Source organism: Leptonychotes weddellii, chromosome 9, assembly GCF_054177405.1.
Source record: "Leptonychotes weddellii isolate Sample4059 chromosome 9, ASM5417740v2, whole genome shotgun sequence".
Lineage (NCBI taxonomy): Eukaryota > Metazoa > Chordata > Mammalia > Carnivora > Phocidae > Leptonychotes > Leptonychotes weddellii.
In genome coordinates, this window is record NC_138377.1 from 56,197,035 (window position 1) to 56,218,835 (window position 21,801).

The 21,801-nt window shown below is 43.9% G+C and overlaps 2 protein-coding genes and 1 long non-coding RNA gene across 4 annotated transcripts in view; all 3 read left to right on the plus strand.

Moving 5' to 3' along the window:
* Positions 1–4,558, plus strand: part of EGLN3 (egl-9 family hypoxia inducible factor 3) — a 26,330-nt gene extending 21,772 nt beyond the window's left edge. Inside the window, exons 4-5 of the mRNA XM_006748618.3 lie at positions 1,364–1,437; positions 2,846–4,558. Of these exons, the coding sequence (XP_006748681.1) occupies positions 1,364–1,437; positions 2,846–2,877 (106 nt within the window). The 3' untranslated portion in view covers positions 2,878–4,558. The remainder of the gene's footprint in view (positions 1–1,363; positions 1,438–2,845) is intronic.
* The window catches only part of SPTSSA (serine palmitoyltransferase small subunit A), a 975,882-nt gene that overhangs the window by 433,635 nt on the left and 520,446 nt on the right, over positions 1–21,801 (plus strand). The gene's annotated exons all lie outside the window — the stretch shown is intronic.
* Positions 7,634–13,968, plus strand: LOC145723453 (uncharacterized). The gene is made up of 3 exons (XR_014148516.1): positions 7,634–7,757; positions 9,708–9,781; positions 10,941–13,968. It is a non-coding gene; the product is annotated as an uncharacterized LOC145723453 (long non-coding RNA).

Consider the following 21,801-nt stretch of genomic DNA (forward strand, 5'->3'; position numbering starts at 1 on the left):
CAGTGTCTATCACCCAGCCACCCCATCCCTCCCACCCACCCCCACTCCAGCAACCCTCAAGTTTGTTTCCTGAGATTAAGAATTCCTCATATCAGTGAGGTCATATGATACCTGTCTTTCTCTGACTGACTTATTTCTAAAAGCCCCTTCTTTAGCTCAAGCATGAGGTTTTCAGAGTAACTCAACAATTAAACTTGTTTAGTATTAATCTAGAAACTCTTGAAGTAATCTTAATTTTGGAATATGCCTCTCATTACCTTTGTTTTATGGCCCAAGCTGGAAACCAGGTGGTGGCCCCGTGCTGTGGGGATGCAGCTTGAACTGGGAATCACAGTTGGGGGCAGGGGGAGAGAACTTTGGTAGGATAATGACTTGAACCTTAACAAGCCTAATTAAATTAGAATCACATGTGTGAAGTAGTTAAGATTTATAGGTGTTCCCCTCCAGAAATCACAGATCTGAGCCCCACACAGAGTTGCATATTAAATGTCAAATTGGAATGTGCCCTAGGTGAGCAGGTAACTAATTCTACCCCCAGAGCCTGGTTGTGGCTTGTTTAATAGGGTACGATAATTGGCCCCTGTCATTTATGCCAGAATTCCCTCAGTATTCCCCAATCTCTTGATGACCCAAGTCACAGGAAAAACATTAGCAGATGTTGATGGGAAGCCCTTGAAAAAAATCAAGGGCTGTAGAAATTTCAGTAGTTAATAATAATTAGAAAACGAAACTTTTTGAAAACTCATGCTTGAAATGATTCCTATTACAGTCTATCCCATAGATAGGATAAAGCAAATTAATGGAAACACAGTAGAAAGCTTGAGGGCATCATTATTCTGTTGCATCCTTGCCTCAGTATCCAAAACTAAAGAACGCAAGCCAAGAGCTTTAAGTGTTCTGTCATTTAAATAAGTTACTCTTCAAAGCTTTACTCAACTGTCACCTCCTCCTCTCTGTGTTCTCCCCAAAAGCTTGGGTCTCTCAAGTCTTGAGCAGAATAACTCCCTTATAGTCCTTTCTGTGTAGATCATCCTGACCTGTTACATCATTTGTTAAATTGCCTGTCTCCTCTTTGAGAGCCTGAGCTCCTTGAGAAAGAGGCAGATTTATTCACAGGATCATTTGAATTCCCATTGCTCAGGATAATGCTTGCTGCATACTTGGAATTCCTTACGTGTTTTATTACATTTAAATAGAATTGAAACCAGAGAAGTTTATTTTAAATTAAAATTGGGACGGACTTCTAATAATAGGGAAAACTTTAAATGTTGGCTTTACGAATGCCTCTGATGTGAGATTCATAGTAAGTATTTTTTATTTTTTGGTAGTATTTTTAAACTTCTTTTATATCTGCTTATCACAGATACGCTATGACCGTTTGGTACTTTGATGCTGAAGAAAGGGCAGAAGCCAAAAAGAAATTCAGGAATTTAACGAGTAGGTGTTTGAAATTTTTCTGTGACTTTTAATAGGGTCAGTCTATGACTTTCAGTTAACATTTGTTTATATATATTCTGATATATACTTGACCCTTGAACAGTGAGGGTGGGGTTGGGGTGCTGACCCTCCCTCACTGAAAATCTGCATATACCTTTTGACTCTCCAACACTTAACTAATAATTACTTCCTGTTGACAGGAAGCCTTAAACAGTCAATCAGCACATATTTTGTATGTTCTATGTATTATATATTATATTACAATAAAGTAAGCTAAGGAAAAGAATGCTGTTACAAAAATCATTAGGAAGAGAAAATACATTTTCTTTTTTTTTTTTCCCAAAGATTTTATTTATTTGAGAGAGAGAGCATGAGGGAGAGAGCACGAGCAGCGGGGGAGGGCAGAGGCAGAGGGAGAAGCAGGCTCCTCGCTGAGCAGGGAGCTGGATGTGGGACTCGATCCCAGGATCCTGGGATCATGACCTGAGCCGAAGGCAGACTCTGAACTGACTGAGCCACCCAGGCGCCCAAGAAAATACATTTTCACTACTGCGCTGTGTTTATCAAATACAATCTTTGTGGAAGTGGACCCATACAGTTCAAATCCATATTGTTCAAGGGTCACTGTACTCTGTTCAGTCCTGGGCTGTGGCTTAGCTTCACGTGTAATGACATCTTGATGGGCTGAATCCCGAAACCCTGGCCTTAGCTCCGCTGGAAAAATCAGAAAAAATGCAAAGGACCTCCCCTGCGAATGTCCACTGATTGTGTGACAGTAAATAGTTAACTTTTTATCATTAATGTCCACCCATCAAACATAACATTCAGTTTGGCCCATGATTTTGGCACATTTCATAGGGGATAGGATGGAGCGCAGCTAGAATGGTTAATATATTATATTGGTGTGGGACTGTGACTGTCTCTACAAACACTGGGCTCATGTAATACAAACTGAGTATGACTTAACGCTGTTCCCCGCAACCTTAACGCCATTTGTGTCTGCCTCCAGCTGTAAGGCAGCATTTCCCAAAATAGGTCATATCGAAACGCTCATCCTGCTAGTGGTCTTGCCAAGTTGGTTTGTGGAAGGTAAATTTCTGGCCCCCTAAATGTGGGAAATGTTACATACTGTATCCTTCTCTTGAAGAGTCACAGTGGTCATTGGCATGTTAATCAAGAGAAGTTCATCTAAGAGCGAAATAAAGATGTACGCAACATTGCCTGTTACCCATTTGGAACCGAAGAAAACACATTGTGCTAAGTCCTACGGGGCGGGGGTCACTGTGCTCAACTTTGTATTATAGGACGGGAAGTCTTCACTGGAGGCTTTTTTCATGCCATTTCTGGCATTAAACTCATCAGATCTGGCTCCTTACCCTCTTTATTTTCTCTTCTGTCCCCAACCCAGGGAAAACTGAACCTGCCCTCACTGAAGACTGACCGTGCTCTGAAATCCGCTGGCCTCATTCATTTTAGTAATGGTTCCTGAGGTCTCTTTAAGAGTTGAGATCTAAAGAAGGCCTCTTCCATGACTTGGTGACAAGAAGCCCCCCTACTGCTTGCATCATTCACATCCCTGTCTTACGTATGGTACTTTTGTCTTTTCTTGCCAAGACTGCATCCACCTTTGGACACTCTCTTTGCCAGATGAACTCATTTGCTAACTCCAGAAATACCTGCAGACGACCTAGGTGGCCAGTGGTTGAACTGATAGATTTGGTAATACTGGCCATCAACACGAGATCCTGGAAGCATGGGCAAGGGAATGAATCTTACTTGCACTTTATGTACACTTCCTGGTTTGAAAGGAGGAGATTTGCAAAGAAAAACAAAATGGCGACAGATGCCACCAAGAGGCATCTGTGAAGCCTTCACAGCAGGAAACAGAAATTGGTGTCATCTGAACAGTTTCCAGATGTTCTTAATCCCGGGTTTATGGGGTTTCTGGAGAATTACCACAACCTAGTGACATTATTACCTCTAGAAGGGGCTGCTGTCCTAGTCCTCAATTTAGAAGTATCCTGTGGGTGGACACTCTCTTTTGCCTGGTCCTGCAACCTGGTCTTGCTGCCTCTGCCCCATTTTGCTGAAAGTAGGGCTTTCTGGTCAAAGATGATCTACCATCTATTTTTAATTTTCACTTCTTACTTGGAGAACCTACTTCCCCAGAGGCAAAAACTAGACCTTAATTGTTTGGGTTACTTTGTTGAAATGGAGTTTGAATTTCAAACGAAGGGGAAAAGAACCCACCTGGTAGGTAGCTTCAGCGGCAACAACCTCTGGTAACTGGTATCGAAACACGTGGGTCTACCAATACACGATAAACCTGTGTGCATCTTGGACCATCTAAGAATGGCAGTGGGGTTGGAAATGTAGGCATTCCCGTGTTTCAGTTTTCCTTTTGAATGAGCTCACCCTTCTTGTTTAACAGAATGAGACAATAACAAAAAAATGGGGTGTTGTATTTTAAAAAGGAAATGGAAATAAAAAATCCCAGAAGGCTATTTGAGTTTGTCCACGTTTTCTGTCCCTAGTAGCCTTTCTTCAACAGAATTGACTCTCAGATCCACTGTGGTTGGCAGTATGTCCAGAACCGTGGAATTTGCCAGAAATGTGGAAGGTCCTACTACTGCAGGAAGCACAGTTTCCACTGCCTCAAGAATCCTGAATTGTGCACCTATTCTATGAAAATTTAGTCTTCCTAGTTTTCAATTCCATTTTCGTTTTTTAAATCCCCTTAGTTTCTTGCATACAAATCCCATGAACATGAAAGAGCCAGAAATATATTCTTTTGTCATTTATAGGTATATACACTTTCAAAGAAAGAAGCTTATTTTTTTTTTCCATTTCTGATTTTGGAAAATTCCCAGATAAGACTTGTCTTCATTGTCACGACTGCTCTATTTTTTTCATAGTGCTTATCACCTTCTAACTTCCTATGTAATTTACTTATTTATTATGTTTATTGTCTCGTATCCTTTCTCTAGAGTGTAAGCACAATGAAGACAGGGATTTTTGTATGTTTTTAATCAATGGAATGTATTCCCAGCACCTAAAATAGTGCCTGGCACATTAAGGGCTCAGTAAATACTATGTTGAATAAACTTCCTCTCCTACCTTAGTGTTTTCGTGGCTTGATTCATTTCCTCCATCCTTGGCAAAAAAGGCTCGCTAAAAGTTTTTACACACCTCTTTCTCTCATTGACTTACAGATTGAGGCTAAGAGTGTTAGAAAGCTTTGGTCCTAGTGTCATTCCGTATCTGTTTCCCTGTTGGAATAGGTCTTTGACCACCATGAATTTGAAAACTGAACAAAGAAAAATTCTGCCCTTCAGTAGCTTGGGACTGTAGGAGGAACATGAGAATAGCTTCAGATAAGACAGAGTACATTCCTCCTTTGGAACAATTTTGAAAAACTTCAGGATGAGAGAAGGAAAGAACATTGTTCTCTAGGAATTTCGTATCCCATAAAATTGTAATGAAGTTTTTTCCATGGTTACTAATGTCATGAGGACGCTAGTGACAAGATTCTGAAGGAATATCATGTCATTCCAATAGTATGTCTTGTATCTTTCACTTGAGTTATTATTTTGACTTGCCAAAAGATCCGACCTCTTGGGCCTTGCTTATTCGTTTCAGACAAAGGTCCTGTAAACCAATAAACTAAATACCAGATCAATTTTTAATGCACTGATTTTTCTCGTGGTTGAATCTGAGCCCTAGAAGATCGAACCTGGAAAATAAAACTAATAGTGTCTGCTTTTTGCTTCTCTCTTTTGACAGCCCACTTAGGGGAGGACTTAGCCCCTATGAAGAAACATTATTTGGCAAATAATCTGATCAATTTCCTTTATGTTCCTGGCAATGAAATGTTAAGGGCCCACCTCAGTGTTACGTCACCTATTATAGTGCAGAGTCCTCGGCAGGAGATTCAATTTTGAACCAAAGATCCAATTTCATGGAAATAAAAAGTCTTACCTAAGTGCATTAAATAGATCTTTAGTAGAGTAGTTAATATCAATTAAATGCTGGGCTGTCTGAATCATGAATTATCCATTCAGACGTGATTCTGTTTTTCTTCTTTAAATAGCTCAGGTTTTTTTCGAGGCTAGGTCATCCTAATTTCTTTTGGCCATTCAGTCCCGAAATTTCCTGTGTTTTAGAAAGCAATGATGGGAAATGCCATGCTGGGTCAGCAGTTTGTATAAAAGAGGAATTTGGACATGTCAGGTACTTTTATATTTGATTAACTATAAGGACTAGCCCAAAGGATGTTCTTGGTCAAGTTATTTTAAGTACAAAGGATACAAGATTGACCTAGCTTCAGTCTTGAATCCTTTGAATGACATGAAAAAAAATACTACTGGTCAGCGAGGTGGTGAGAGACTTGTCAAAACAGAGTAGAGAGAAATAGTTTTTTTCTCAAAACGGAGCTGGTTATAGTTGAGCTCTGTTGGGTCATAGATGCTGGTTTAGATTCAAGAACCAATCTACTCTCAGACCCACTCAACTCCCATCCGAATGTGAATTTTTTAATATGTTGCTGTTTCTCCATGTTGATAGGTTAGGTCCTTTGAGAGGCTGCATTTACTAAGGCCTGTCTCCTTTGCATTTGCAAGGCCAGGGTCAAAGGTTAAAAAGTCTGGACAAAGAACAATTGGTAAAATGACTCTGGGGCCTCTGAGAATACCAGTAGGCCAGGCCTGCACTAGGGGCTCTCACAGGTTTCTTCTTTGCAGCTGCTGTGACACAGCTCTTCTCTCCACACGACATGTTCTCACAACAGTGAGGTGGCTCGTCTGAGGTGACGAGGTAACGGAGTAGCACCCAGGATTGGACTTGGGACTTGTGGGTCCTCAGTGACCGTGGTCTCTGGTGGTCTCTGCTTCCTGTGGAGGAGAGGGCAGACAGAAGAGAAGGAATGAGTGGAGTTGGGAGAAGGGGAGCTTGCCTCTTGCATTTTTACATAATGTTTTGGTTATCAACAGGCGTCTCCTGCCCAGCCTCCTAAAGGAATGTCAGTTATTCCATGTAAACCACAGGAACAGAAATCACCCAATTCCTAGTTGCAGTCTCCCTTGACTTGGTAATGGGATCTTTCCTGCATGCCTCTCCCGGATCCTTGAGGAACTTTGGGTCTGTGTCCAACATTGGCCTCTCAGGCTCACGCTAGACAGGAGCAGGGGGTGGCCTCCAGAGGGGAAAACTGGATTTCCTGGGTGCCATTTGGAGGCCTCCCAGCAGACCACAGTGCCTCATCAGGGGATGTCTGGGCAGTGTGCAAAATGCTGCCCTCCTGTCCCTGTTTTGATGAACTCTGGAGGAGGAAAGCAGATTTTTCTTTCTGAGGCATCTTCCCAATTTGGGGTTGAGGTCGAGCTGAGATGTCAGTGTTGTTCTGATACTGATGATTCTCCATCCGATAAGTAGAAACTAAGGGAGAAGCCGGAGCAAGGCCCCTGCATCTCAGCAATACTTTCATCACCTCTGAGTGACCTTGAGTGGCGATTTAGAAACATTTTTAATTCTCAAAGGCACTTGGGCAGTCTCTGCCTAATCTTTTTAAGGTGGTCTATAGAAGGATGTCATTTTAATTTTTTTCACACAGTTCTTTTGCTTACTTAAATGCTTTGTCGAAAAAGCACCAGATTTCTTTCTTGAATCCTGTTTGTTTGACCTTTGATAAACTTCGCACTTGGAAAAGTCAGCTTTTTTGGACGTGGTTGCTGCTCATGCTCCCAAGTGCTGAGATTTTTCAGAAAATTTATGAAGACCGTTTTTGTGATTCCTTTTTTAAAGCCTGAGAAGGAGCTCGGAGAGTGGTGGTTGTGCTTTATTGCCACAATTTTGCATCGCAGATTTAAGAGCAGTTGTGGAATGAAATTCATAATTTTAGGAGCAGATAAACACTGGGTCATTAAAAATTAATTTAACAAGGAGTCTTTGTTTTGTGCCTGTTTTTTTTTTTGAGGGAAAACAGCGTAACCCTTTTGACAGATGCCTGGCGGATGTACAAGGCAGAAGGTGACTTGGGACGGCAAAATTTTATTTATCATTCCTGAGCTTCCAGGGAAATGGGAGTTAGAAGAGAACAGGGGCCGGGTGTGGTCGGCCTGTTGCGAAGGGAGCTGTGGGAGTAGGTCTCCAGCAAGCGGTGGGGGGGTGGGGGTGGGGGGGTGGCCAGCTGTGCCCAGCGCCCAAGGGCTGGGCGAGGTTGAAGGAAGCAGTAACAAGCAGCTGGGGAAGGGCTTAAGCACTTGCCAACTTCTGGATTTTTGAACAATTCATGGGGGACGAGGTTACCTGCCATAAAAATGCTGGTAAGTAGGAATTCCCCAAGAACCTTTTCCATAGACCTCTATTTTTTTCTGAAAAGGTAATAAAGGCACATGTCGGGTGGCGGGGAGGGATTTGAAAAAGGTATAGAGGGAAAGAAATGTATCTCGGCCCAAGAAACAGTCCATTGGCCCATTTCTTGGGTATCCCCTTGAGGGTTCCTGTGGCCTGTCCTGGAAGCTCAAGAAAGGCCCTCCTCCTGCAGAGTTGGCACGTTCGCTTGGTCATTTCCTCCTATTTTTATGCTTATTCATCCTGTGGCCTGTGTTCTCCTTGACATGCCTATTTCTTTTTTCCCACCCTCCTGTGGGGAGAGATAACATTCTCCGGACTTAATTCTCATCTGATAAGTTTTATTTTTAACCAACCTCTACATCCTTTCTTCTTCGCTTCTTATTTTCCTGAGCCCATGTGCCTCTTGGCCTTCTCTGGCTTTCTCAGAAGGTGTGAGCATGGCGTCTGGTGACAACATACGGCCCCAGGACCGGGTCCCGTCCTGGAGCAGCTCAGGGTGCTGGGAACCTGGCTTAGCATCCAAGGGGAGGGAAACTTTCTCCTCTGCACATATTCCTGTTGTTAACTGGGCAATTCACTCTTAACCTCCTGCTTCCCCTCTGGGCTGTCTGTAAGTTTCCTTTTGTCAGTACATTTCTGTTATCTTGATGAAGGAAACTCGCTTTTAAAAAAAAACAGAACAAGACAGCTGAGACTTGCAGTGATTAGCATGGGCTGTCTTCCTGGCAGCCACTTAAGGCTCCCACCGAGTGACAAAGCCATGACTGGACATGATGTTTCTTGGATTGAGATGAATGAAAGCAGCCAGTGTCCACCCAGCTGAAAGGGGAGGTTTCTGTTTGGTTGGTTTTGTTTCCCACGTGACCTCTGACTGAGGCTTTCCCGGACCCGTATGCTAGGAGTAAACTGATCTCAGCTATGGAAGTATATATACCTTCTTTATTTTCCTTTTTGGCTTTTTTTTTTTTTTTTACGATTTTATTTATTTACTCATGAGAGACAGAGAGGTAGAGGGAGAAGCAGGCTCCCAAGGGGCAGGGAGCCCGATGTGGGACTCGATCCCAGGATCCTGGGATCATGACCTGAGCCCAAGGCAGACGCTTAACCATCTGAGCCACCCAGGCGCCCTCCTTTTTGGCTTTTGACCCGCCCCTCCCTCCCTTCTCCCCAAATATGACTAAATATGGTTGTGGCTCAAAAGTTGTCCAAACAACACCACTAGGGGGAAGAGGAAGTTTTTAACCTGCAGAGGGGAATGGGCCCTGCAGCTACTGGGGCCGCATTCCCCAGAGAGGGCTGTGCCTGGGAATGCCTCTCAAGACTTGAACTTCATGGCCTCCAACTGCATTTTGTTCTCAGTGGACCAATTGTCTCTCAAGCATCGCGGAGCTCCGTCATGCATCATGTGTATAGTTATTGCATTTCCTGTAACCCCATCAAAGCCCTGGAAACGAAAGCTAAAATAAAAACGATCTGAGAAACAGCTTTATAATTTCACAGGATGGAAGACAATAATCAAAGCATCTGAGACTATCACTTAATACAATGTAAGCACTTTAACCTGGTGTACCAAACAGGGTCCCAAGAGGAGACAGATGACCCACGCAAGATGGGATAATTGGAGAGGAGTTACGTGAAGGGACTTCTTCCCAATGTGGGGAGGGTGTAGGGAAACCACAAGAGAGAGTGAAGTACCCAAGGCTATCTCAGCAGGTGGGATCACTCCAGGCACGAAGGGAAGTGGGAAAGGAAGTGGGAAGGCAGGGGAAGAAAGTAGTAACCAGAAACAGAGGCAGGGGTGGAGAGGCTCCCTGACAGGAGCTGGGATCTTCGCTGGAGGAAGCCAACTGGCTCATGGGACCCTGCAAGAAGGGAGCCAGGACAATAAACACCCCACCTTCCTGCTTTTTCCTCTTCAGGCCTGCTGGAGCGCACCCTTGGCTAAGCGCATCGAGAAGTCACCTGTTACCCAAGCCCATGGACAGAGACACAGGTCAGGCTCCTGGAGCCCAGGACAGGGGCATAGGGGTGAAGAGTGTGGAGGGGCCAAAAGAAATCAGCACAAATGACCTTCAGAATGCTACATGATCCAGCCCCCCTGGCTATCCCTCTCTCTTACAGCCTCTCTCTCACTACTCTTTTCTTTGTCTGCTATGTGTCTGCAACACTAACAGTGTCCTGATCTTCAAACAAGTCAGGCTTGTTCCTGCCTCAGGGCCTTTGCACTTGTTTCCTCTGCCTAGAGAATTCTTGCCCTACTACTTTGCCTGGATCCTGATCATCTCAGCTCCGTAAAGAGAATTTCTCAGCCTCCCATCTCAACCTCTGGTCGTATTCTATCTCTATTTATTTTTCTATTTATTTATTCTATTCTATTTATTAAGAGAATAATAGGACAGTTTTATTTTAAAATGTCGATATACTGTAAGTGATACTGTTTGCAACAGTTTAAAATCAAAATGAAATATTTAGGTATTAGCAGAGCTCAACAGGGATCATGTGAAGGAGTGAGTGGTCCTCCTCTACGGGGAGACAGCATGCCTCTGCTTTTTACCAGGGACACTAACACTGTCTTTATCCACAATCTACCCCCTCAACCCCCCCCCCACCCCTGAGAGCTTCAGAGAGATTTTCTCCCTGCTCTGACAGCCACACCCTGCCTCATTCGAACTCATGTGGATACAGAGCAACAAAATTTGAAGTGACTACTTGAGTTCCACCTAAGAATTTGGTCTGTGTACCAGACCAGGGAGATTTTCCCTGTGTTTCAGAAGGGCCCCACCCCCACTCCTTTCAGGCACCATGGAAAGTGGGGTGATACCAAAAGGGCCGAGTCTGGGTGGGAGAAATGTGAAGACCGGATCACACTTGCTAATTTATGGTAAGCTCTTGCAGCATGATCTCATTTAGGGAGGTGTGAAGCCATTGTCGAAGGCCTTCTTTCAAGTGCCATGACCCACCGCCAGCCTTAAGCTGGAGGTCAGTGTACCTCCGCTGGCGTCTGCTAGGGCAGACCTCCATTCCGATGAGTGGGGCCTCTGCCATACAATTGTTGGCTATTTTCATGATCGCCCCTACGTCGGTTTTGGTTTGGAGGCCAGGATTTTGCTCTAAGCTCTGCTGCTAACTGATGGACCTTGTTCACCCTCTAGGTAGTGCTGTCACAGTGTTGAAATTCAAGAGGAAATGTCATGGACATCCAAGAACAGGCCGAGAGGAGGGGAAGTCTCCTTGGACTAGCTCTGGAAGCCTAGAAAGCAACCAGGGACTCAGGAAACTCTCAAGGCAGCCATCCCCCTCACTCTCTCTCTCTCTCTCCTGTGCTCCTTCTCTTGGCTGGAGAGTTTCTTCCGGACCATGATACCCTAGCTACCTGCCATTCTAGCTGCCTTCAGTTTTCTAATTCTCCTGAAAAAAATAAGATTTGCAGAGTTCACCTTTTTGGGCCAGACTGGAAGTCTGGACTGACCACTCTGTGGTCCGGTGTCCGCCAGTGCCGTGGGTGGAAGAGATGGGGTTCTCTATAAGGCTGTTTCTTCAGAAAGGGGATGTGGGCAGTGCAGGGCCTTCCAGATTACATAGGGTCACACGCACTCTTTCTTTTCTTTTCTTTTTTTTTTTTTTAAAGCAGAAATGCAGTCATTGCAATCACTTGTCCCTTCAGAGGTGAAAGCTAGATTTTACTACAGATCTACTCACATGATGGTACATTGCCTATTTGTCGCTTCACACGTGCCCTGATTTGTGAATCAGGTTCACCACCGACATCTGGGGTCTGAGGGCGTGAGACGAAGGACATGGGTTGCAGGGCGTGGGGGAAGCAGACAGGAAGGGGGCCTGTCTCCGGGAACCTGGAGGGAGGAATGCAGGGGGGGTGGGTGGCGGCAACCCAGCTGGATGGCGGAGCTCAGGGCACTTGTTCTCATTCCACACCATTTCCCAAGATGGGCTCTGCCTCGTCCCTCCCTTGACTCAGTGGTAAAATGGAATGAGTGAATGAGTCATGCCTGACCCTGAGTGAGTACTTAGAGCCACACAAATGAGATCATGTTTCCAAAACCCACACTGGAGCCTGGTCTTGGGGCTGACCCATGCGCTCAAAAGTTATATTGTTATGAAGTCTCATCTTCAAAGGGAGTAACTACATCAGGGTCAGCTGCTTCTCAAAAAAAAAAAAAAAGGACTCTGTTAGACTCAGCATGATCTGTAGGATCTAGTTCGGATCTTTCCCCAAATCTGAGCCACGTGTTTCTCCTGCAACTATTAGGGCGCCCCCGGGTTGGAGATCACCGTAGAGCCGAGGTCTTGAGGCTGCGCCAGGCACGCCCACCACGTCCAAGGAGAGGCGTTAGTTAGACAGCTCACCACCTGGAAGGGCTCCTTCGCAGCTGCGGCTCCTTGCCCGAACAGCCACGCTCGTGCTTGGAGGCGGTCTCCGAGGTCAGCTGTTCTCCCTCAGCGGCTTGAAGTTTCTCCCGCTCGTCCCCCGTTGCGTGCCTTTTCTTCCTTGCAAAATCACGGTCGCCGCCCTGGAGCCAAACTCGGCGTCCGCTGCGCACGGGGTGGGAAGTGTGGTCAGACCGTTGCTGGAGGTCTGGCCCCGTGAGCTGGTGCTGCGGTCGGCTCCCCAGCTCCGAGGAAGTCCCGCTAGGACATAAGGGAAGAGCCCTCTCGCGGCATAGGTGGGGCGCCCGGGTTCAACATTGTTGGGTAAATGCCGTTTTGGGGGGCGATGAGCAGCACGAACAGGCAGGGGAAGCTGCCGGCAGCTAAGCACGACTACGGGCGTCGCGTGTCTGTGAGGTGTAGGTGATTCTCTTGGGTGCGGAGACGTAGGCCCGGAGGTCGGGGTCCGATGTCGTGGTCATTGCTCATACTTGACAGCAGCCTGGCAGATTAGCCGGGAGGCCACTTGGTATATTGGAAACAACGTGGACTTGGGAGCCAGGCGTGGTTTTGAGTTCCCGATTAGCAGTCTGTAAACCGTGCAACCTCTGCGAGCTATCTAACCTCTATGTGCTTCGGTTTTTTCCTCTGTAACTTTCCCTCCACTCTGTCTAATGATGATATGATAACTCACAAAGTGTTTCCTGTTCCTGTGATTCTGGGCTCTGCGAGCTCCGAGGTGTTCGTGCCCAAAGGCCACATGCTTCCTCCAGGAGACACAGTGATCTCTCTCTTGAATTTGGATGTTGAGAGAGCCACCTGGCCATCCTGGCTTCAGGAGTCATACCGGGTAAATGGGCAACAGTGACTGAAAACAACACAACCCACTGTTGACTGGAGTGATTGATTAAACTATCAAGGGAGAGTTTCCTTGCCCAAGGAGGATGTGGAGAAATATGGACGGCAGACATCTAGGGCTCCCCCTGGGTTCTGTCCTGCGACTACCAGGTCCGTAATACAGGTTGGCAGATGGCTCCAGGGGCACTCTCCAGCCAGTACTGCCCAGGGCTCACCCCACTGGGAATGAAGGTTTACTCTACTGAGCCAGATCAAGAGCCCCGGGACAGCTATAGAGCTGGGTGAAGGAAGAGGGGGTGCAATGGAGAGTGAATAAGTTAGTTACCAATTTACTGTCTTCCCACCCCAAACGTGCCCTTCTCTGCCTGGATAATGGAGCTAGACTCTGTAAGCCTTTCTCCTTTGCCAGCCGGCACAATGCCAACATTTGTCGGTAGAGGGTGCTGGAGGGACGCTGCAGGAGGCGGGGCCGCCTTCCTGCTGGGCTTGTCTCCTGGCTGTCAGTGGACTATGTAGGACGCTGAGAGGTGCTTACTCTCTAGCAGGTTGTGTCCCCAGCCCCTAGCCCATCTGCTCGGCTTGTGGGCACCCAGCCGGAGGCTTCCTGACCCTAGCCTCAGCTCCCCCGCTTCGGACCAGGTCTGGCCCTAGGCATCTAGAGTGCGCCTCCACCATCCAGTGGGCTGTAGGCTTGTCCTCTAGAAAGAGATCTGAATCTGGGGATCTCTGGGGGAAGGGGCTGCTCTTCTACGTGTGTTCCTTCCTTGGTTGCTCTTCCTTAGCCCTGTTCTCTATTAGTATAGCCTCCCTGTAGATCCTCTATATTAATCTTCCCTGATCAAATTCCTATGTAGTTTGTTTCTTGCCTGGGTCCTGAATGATAGAATTGGTACTGGGAGTGGTCCCAGAAGATAAATATCTCACACACACACACACACACACACACACACACACACACACACACACGCTTAAGTGCGGTGCTCTGCTTCTTGCTAATGGGATGCTGGTAATCTTTGGCATGCCGTGGAATCACAAGGAATCAAGCTATCACCTGTGGTTAATTGTGATGCAATGTCAATGGAAGCAAATGTCTTGAGATCTCAAGCAACTGCTGGACTGGACTGTTAGATCAGTAATGAGGACTAAAGAACACAGCTGTGGAGACGGATTGGCCTGAGTCTACTAGAGTGTTTACAGAGAGGAAAGGACAAGTTCAAGTCCATTAGTTCTCAGCTCAGATTCTGGTGTGATTATAGGATAGCAGAGAGCTTTTATTATGGCCCTCCAAGGATTAGTACTTCTTGTAGTCACAGGGCTGATCTTGCTAAAAGTCAGGTACAAAATTTAATTGTGTGGATTGTTGAGTTCGGAGTGCTGAGTTCATAGTGTTGCTAAGTTTCTTTTGTTCGAGTTTAGGGCATCGACTGGGAAAGGATGGGATTCCAAAACTTGGAATGGAAATGTCAGGTTAGACTCTGATGAAACGAACAGTCTTAAAGCCCCAGATCACCGCAAGCTTCCCTTGTCCCTGGAAGTGTCCTGCCCACCAGTAACTGAAGAGCTTGCCCTTCTTTGCTTGAAACCTACGTGATCACCTCAACTAGAGCAGATGTCTTGAAAGGGGATGCCTATTCTCCTCAAGACCCACCATGGCCATCCTTGTTACCCTTAGCTCTATCACTTGTCTGCTTTTAGGACAGAAATATATGGACACCCGAGAAAAAGTGACCTTAAAACAATTTATAAGAGTTTGCTAAGAAGTGAGGAGAAACCTGGAGAGGATATATAGGGGAGGATTTCAAGGATATTAGACCTACTGTGCTTATATATTTTCCTTATATTTTTACGAAGATTTTTTGCTTTCTGTACTTGGAAATTCTGGGGCTAATGCACAACTGTGTGTGACTATTAGGATTTTTGTGGAGTGTGTTTTTTTTTTTTTTTTTTTAAGTATGTGCCTCTGTTTTCTGTTAGTGACTATTGCCTCCAACTCTGTATTATCTGAGATTACTGTATTCTTGTCGCATTTTTCTGGTATGTGTTTTTTTTTTCCCCCATTTCTTTATTTTTACCTTCGTGGTGGTGGTTTATTTTAGGGGTATCTCTTCTAAATAGCTCCTAGCTTTGTTTCTCCTCCTATAAGCCCTCTGTTGGAGTCCCTGATGTGCTTGGAGTAACATACCTTATTTTACCATGCTTCTTGTTTTGTTACTGTCCTGTCTTTGATCAACTTCTTGTTTGCTTTTGTTCTTGTTCCTGTTTTTTACTCAAGTCATTCAGAAGCAGTACACTATATTTTTCTAGTAGTTAACCTTGAATTTTTGATGTGCATCTAAATATTTTTTATCCTCTGGAGTTCATCAGAATCTGTAGCTTCTTTTTGTACAGAATAACCATGTCTGCATGCCTTCAGTTCCTTCTCGATTCCAAACACCTCTCCTATTAACATAATCTCAGATATTAGTTCTAAGGTTATTATTTTTTTCTGTAATGAAGAATTTTTAGAGGGCTTTTTTTGTTTGTTTTTTTAATTGCTTTCTCGGTTGCCATTGGTTTCTAGGTCTTCCTTTCGGATTTTTTTCTTTAGCAAGGGAATATCCCATAGTATTTACTAATGAAGAACAGAGACCCGGACTCCTTTTTTTTTTTTTTTATAACCCCCCTTTGGTTTTTCATTTTGTTTGTGTGTCTGTCTGTAGTCTGTCTCTTTTTCAAGATCCCAGTTCAGTTTTTTTTTTTTTTTTTTTGCAGGCTCTCTCTCTATTTGTATTTGTCTGACTCCTTCCCTGTTTCAGCTTAGGCCTAGGTAAACATTGCTGGCAGGAGTATGACCCAGACAATGCTGTGTTCTCATCAGCGGGTGTGTTAGGGGTACATGGGACAATTTGTCCCATTATAATAAGTTTGATCCCCAGGTTAAGGTAGGTGTCTGTAGTGTTTCTCTACACTCTGCTCTCCCGCAATTTCTTACCCCATATTTTGTTATCCCTTGGTGAGTTTTGCTCTTGCAAAATAATGATTTTCGATTTCTATCTTTCCTTCTACAGTTACTGGTTGGCATTCTACTCTCCAGAAAAGCTTTCCCTTTGTCTCCTCTCTTGCCCCATTCCTTTTAAAATAAAGTTTTAGGATGAGGGTGGATTCGTGGATGATTTTGTTGATTGAGTGTTATAATCTATTCCTGTCCTGATTCATTTTGAAGTGTAAATTCTCCCCGGTTTGGCCATCTCGAGCTCTTTAAAGCTCCTGTGTTGAGGGAGGTTGTTTTTGCGAGAATACCCACCAGGTTTGAGAGCACTTCTTTGCTCTTCTGGGACAAGAGCTTCCGAGCTTCATTTTCCCTTACCCTGTCTCAGCCCTGCAGTCTGTCCTTTCTCTAAGATGTCAGAATGTCCCTTTATGTGGGGAACAGTGTTCGTAACTAAGGTGTAGATGCCGCAGTGCTGTTTGGTACAGAGCTGTAATTGCTTCTAGATCCTTTCTGTGGAAAGCTAAGCAATCTCAAGTTGACACTGATGAGATCTCCTAATTCTGTTTTAATATCACAGGATTTTTTTCTCTTCTGTCCACCTTTGATATTTGTACCTTTCATCCCCCACAATGAGAACTTGGGTTCCCAACAATATGTTGGTTCAGTCCTGTGATAAGTTCAGAATATTTCATAACGGCTTCATCAACAACAAACTTACTAAGTCATTTAAACATTTTCTTTGCAGCTTTCTTTTTGTCCTTAGACTACACTGTATTCCACTGAGGGTGTATTGTCAGACTACGGTGTTCAGAAATTATTTAGATTAATTTTTTCCTTCTGTGTAATTATGTGTATAATTATGGATACAGTCAATGTGATCTATGGTTGGGTTCTTTTGTTTCTATTTGCATTCAACTTTCGTGTTTTCCCCATTCTTGTGGTAGACTTAGAAGTCTCGTTCCCTTCTCTATCCCTTCTACTTCTTCGATACTAATGCCCTCTTCCCCCATAGGCCACTGATTTTCCCATTTGTCTTTTGCTTTATTTTGCAAAAAATAAGCACGAGCATTTCTATTTATCCTTTCTTCCACAAAAGGTGACAGGTAATTTTTTTTGGCCTTTTGCTTTGTCACTTATGAGGTGATTTTCAGGATATATTTTTATCAGCTTACAGAGATATTCCTTATCCTTTTGTATATGTCTCAATTAAATGAAGTGTGATCACTTTTTTATTTGGCTTAAATATAACCTTATTTTGTGCTTTATACTTCTCCTGTGTTGTTTCACTTTTTTTCCTTTCTTGCATCTTTTAAATTTTTTATAATTCCATTTCCCCCCCTACTAGTTTAGGTATTATACATTCTTTCTCTTTTCCTCTTCTATGTTATCCTGAAAAATCACAACATGTATCAAAGTCTAAAGTTAATCGGTAACTATCCTCCTTCTAGAAAAGGTAATGACTTTTCTGTATTTAGAACCCACAAGATCTACTTTATGTGTTCGATGTTTATTTACATGAACTCACAAATCCTTTTCACATTTCTCATCAACAACTTTGGATCATATTTGCTACTACCCAAAGGGCATTTGTTAGCTTTTTCTTTGTTTGGGTGATACTTTTTTTCTGAAAATGTCTTTACTTCACCTTGGTTCTAGAAATATTTTCACTGGGAATGTTAGGTTGATAATGATCTTCAACATACTAAACAATTATTCTACTGTTTTCTGTCTTGTTGCTGTCAGTCCAGCAGGTCTTTTAAGAAAATCTATTGTGGGGCATGTGGGTGGCTCAGTTAAGTGTCTGCCTTCGGCTCAGGTCATGATTCCAGAGTTCTAGGATCGAGGCCCACGTTGGGCTCCTTGCTCAGCAGAGAGCCTGCTTCTCCCTCTGCCCCTTATCCTGCTCATGCTCCCTCTCTTGACCTCTCTCTCTCAAATAAATCAGTAAATAAAACCTTTAAAAAAAATCTATTGTTTCGGGGGGGCACCTGGGTGGCTCAGTCAGTTAAGCATCTGCCTTCTGCTCAGGTCATGATCCCAGGGTCCTGGGATCAAGCTCCACGTTGAGCCTGCTTCTCCCTCTCCCTCTGCCTGCCGCTCCCCCTGCTTGTCTTCTGTTTTTCTCTCTCTGTCAAATAAATAAAATAGTAAAAAAAAAAAAATCTTTTTTTTCTTCTCAGACTTCATTTAGGAGTATCCTCCTTGTCTTTGCTTTTTAGAAGTTTTACTGTGATGTGTCTAGGTATGGACTTATTTTTACTTATTGTAATTAGAATTCACTGACCACCTTGAATCTGGATAGGTTAAGGAAAATTCTCAGCCATTATCTTTTCAAATGTGGTCTCTGTCCTACTTTCTACTTTGGGGACCCTGACTGAATCCCCTTGATCTTATATCTGTACCTCTTATTTCTTACAAGTTTTTCTGTTTGTTTCTCTGGGCTATATTCTGGATAACTTGATTTTTATCCCTGCTCATGATCTTCTGTTAACTTATCCACTGACGACTTAACTTCGGTTATCACATTTTTTAATTGTAGATGTTCTATTTTATTCTTATTTGCAAGATCACTTGATGAAAACTTCTCATTCCCTGCATAGGCATAGCTTACATATTTCATTAATCATAATAAGCAGAATTCTCTCACAGGCCAAATCTTTCGTGGATTTGTGCACAGGTTTGCACGCGCGCGCGTGTGTGTGTTTGTACGTGCGCGCGCGCATGCACACATGCCTGATTCTGCTTTTCTCCCTTAAGGTAACTGGTTTTTAACATGCATCCTCATCATTAATTCCCAACTGTTGCACTTGGACTATCTCTAAGGACCAGTGGGGAACTAGAATAAAGCTACAATGCTCCAGAGAGCATTCAAGTGCTTCTGCTTGGCACCTGAGGGCAATTCTAGTCCAGAACTACCCTAATCCTAGTTCAAGCCTGGAGTTCGGGGTCTATCTCAGATGCAAGATCTCATAGAAGGCCTGGATTCCTCTGGTTTGTCCTCACCTATGGGTCCTGGCTTAGTGAGGGGAGACTCTCCCATTAGATATTCCATCTCGTGTGAGTCTGTTTTGACATATGTCCCTTTTGCCTCCAAAAGTCTTTCAAATGCAAGTTCAAGTCTAATGGGAGAAACTGATCTCAGGACAAAAGTGGCTTCCATGCTCGTTTATCTCCAGAATTCCCTTTGTTCTGGTTATTTCTGTGTTCTCAGCTCCTCCTACTTTTAAGAAAGATGTATCTGTGTTTTTTACTTTTTAACATTTTACCAAGTAATTTTACGGTTTTTTGTTATCAAGAGGGCTTGTCCAAATACCCTAGCTTATTATCATAGAGGCTCTGAAGTCTTATGGCTTCCTCTGACAATTAATTTCTGTCTACTCTGACTTTTGGAGGGTGGATATTCTTCAGTTTTTGGTCCATAGATGGCTGCTTATTTGCCAGTGCTCTGTGTGTGTGTGTATAGAACGCGTATGAAGTGAGGGAATGAAGCTATTCTGTACCTCCGTAAGTGCTTTAGAATTACTTCTTACGACTTCAGCAGATGGCGTGGTGGTGGTAGCTATTGTTTCCCCCATTTTCTATAAGAGGAAAGTGAGGTTAAGTAACTTCACCAAGATCCCAAAACTAGCAGGTGGCCAAGCCATAGCCTCAAGCCAAGATCTAATACTGCAGCCTGGGCTCTTAACCACTTCATTGTGGAAGGTCCCCCGTTCATAGCAATTTAGCAAGTGACCGTAATCAAAATCATTAGAGCTATCATCACACAACTCAATTTTGACTCCATACACAAACAATTTTGACTCCATTTGCACGGATGCTGTAATACTCATGGCGTCAAAGCCATGTTTCTTATCCGTCCTTAGCTTGTGTCTATGTAATGTTCATGGGTCTGCATGTCTCACCACCACACCATAACACAGACACTGATAAATCTTCGGTCAGGGCAATGCCATTTCCACTTTTCTTTTTCCTTCCCCTGCACATTTAGTGTAGAAGGAGGCAATAGGCTCATTTACTAAGTCTGCCATCATGTTGCAGTCTTGTGTCCCCTAATCTGTTTTTTTAAAAAATAAAAAGCTATTAAGGGTATGAGTTTTCCTCTTTGTGACTTTGGCCATTCCTGTGGGGTTTTATGAAATTTTACAGTCTCGTGGTTAAAGATGTGGGCTTTAGAATTAGGATGTCTAGGGTGCCTGAGTGGCTCAGTTGGTTAAGCGACTGCCTTCAGCTCAGGTCATGATCCTGGAGTCCCGGGATCGAGTCCCGCATCGGGCTCCCTGCTCAGCAGGAAGTCTGCTTCTCCCTCAGACGCTCCCCCATCTCATGCTCTCTCTGTCTCTATCTCATTCTCTCTCTCAAATAAATAAATAAAATCTTTAAAAAAAAAAAAGATGTCTGGGTTCAAGTTCTGATTCTGCCACTCAATACCTCTATGACCCTGGACAAGCTATTTGCCCTCTGTGTCCCCATTTCCTCACCTGAAAAATGGAGTAAGAGCATCTACCTCATAGTGTTATGAGGATTAAGTATAAAGTAGTTAAAAAAAAAAAAAAGTGACACACAGGTAATAACTGAATGCTTATTCCTAATAAGAGTTTCATTATTTCTGAATGGTCTGTAACTTTAATTTTGTATTCTGAACCAAGAATTTTGTTAAAATTTTCCAGTGGTTTATATGTGCATATTTGCTTTTGTTCTTACTTCCAGTTTTATTGCATATTCAGAGTCTTAAAAAGCTTTCAGTAATCTAATACCTAAATAAGTTTTGTTCCAGAAGTATTTGAGCATGTCTACTTTCAGAAGAATACAAAGTTAGTAGCATACCTACAGATCTCTATTAAATCCTCTTTGTTCATGTTAATTTTTTATACTCCTTAGTCTACTAGACCTGAAAATCAGAAATTCTCCCCCAAATCTCTAGGTACATGTGGTTTGGATTTAGGTCTGTCTCTGTTTCTCTCTCTTTTAAATACTGCTCTCTAGTTGGTGGATTTTTCTCCTCTCTGCTCACGGAAATATTTTCCTCTTCAGTTATTCTTTTCCTGCTCTTTCCTTACTGTTAGAATACCTGAAAGTCAAATTTGGGTTAAGATTAGGAAGCTCTGTGTAGCAACCAGAGGAACCCAAGATGGAGTTAGCAAGCGGTCACTGGATCGGCATCAGCAGGAACGGGGATTGTCACGTTGAGATACTGAAGTGAGGAGGTGGTAGAAACTGGTGCTGTTAAGCTGCTTGCTCTTCCTGATTTTCAAACCATAATAATATACCTCTGGCTTCCAACAATACGGCAACTTTGCCCTTCCTCCTTGCAGCCTGAGGAGAAGACCCCGAGAACCACCTGGAATTAAGATTCGACAGGAAGAGACAAGAAGAGGTAAGAATGCTTTCCCAAACCTTATTGGTCAAGGTCAGCCTGCACTCTCCTGGGGCAGCTCTTCAGAGGTTGTGTTACTAAACCTTGCCCAGGTGTGTTCCCGAAGCCCAGGAGTGAGGTGCCTGCTCATTCTGGGGCTGCCCTAAGAATTTTCCCTCTCTGCGCTCTACCTATGAGGGTAGCTAGGCAGCAAGGAGATAAAAGTGCCGGCGGATGTGACTGTTTTCTTGGAGTTCTTTGTCTCTTTCTGCCTACACAGAGCAGAGCAGCTTTCCTGTGGGGATTCAGCTTCAAAAGCAAAGCATTCTTGTCTCTGCCTCTCGGCCTACATTATTAGCGGTAATGGAATGGCCCTGTTTTCTAAGGCTACAAAATCAAGAGAGCGCAACCTCCACATTTAACTACCTGTGCGCAGCCTGCTGCC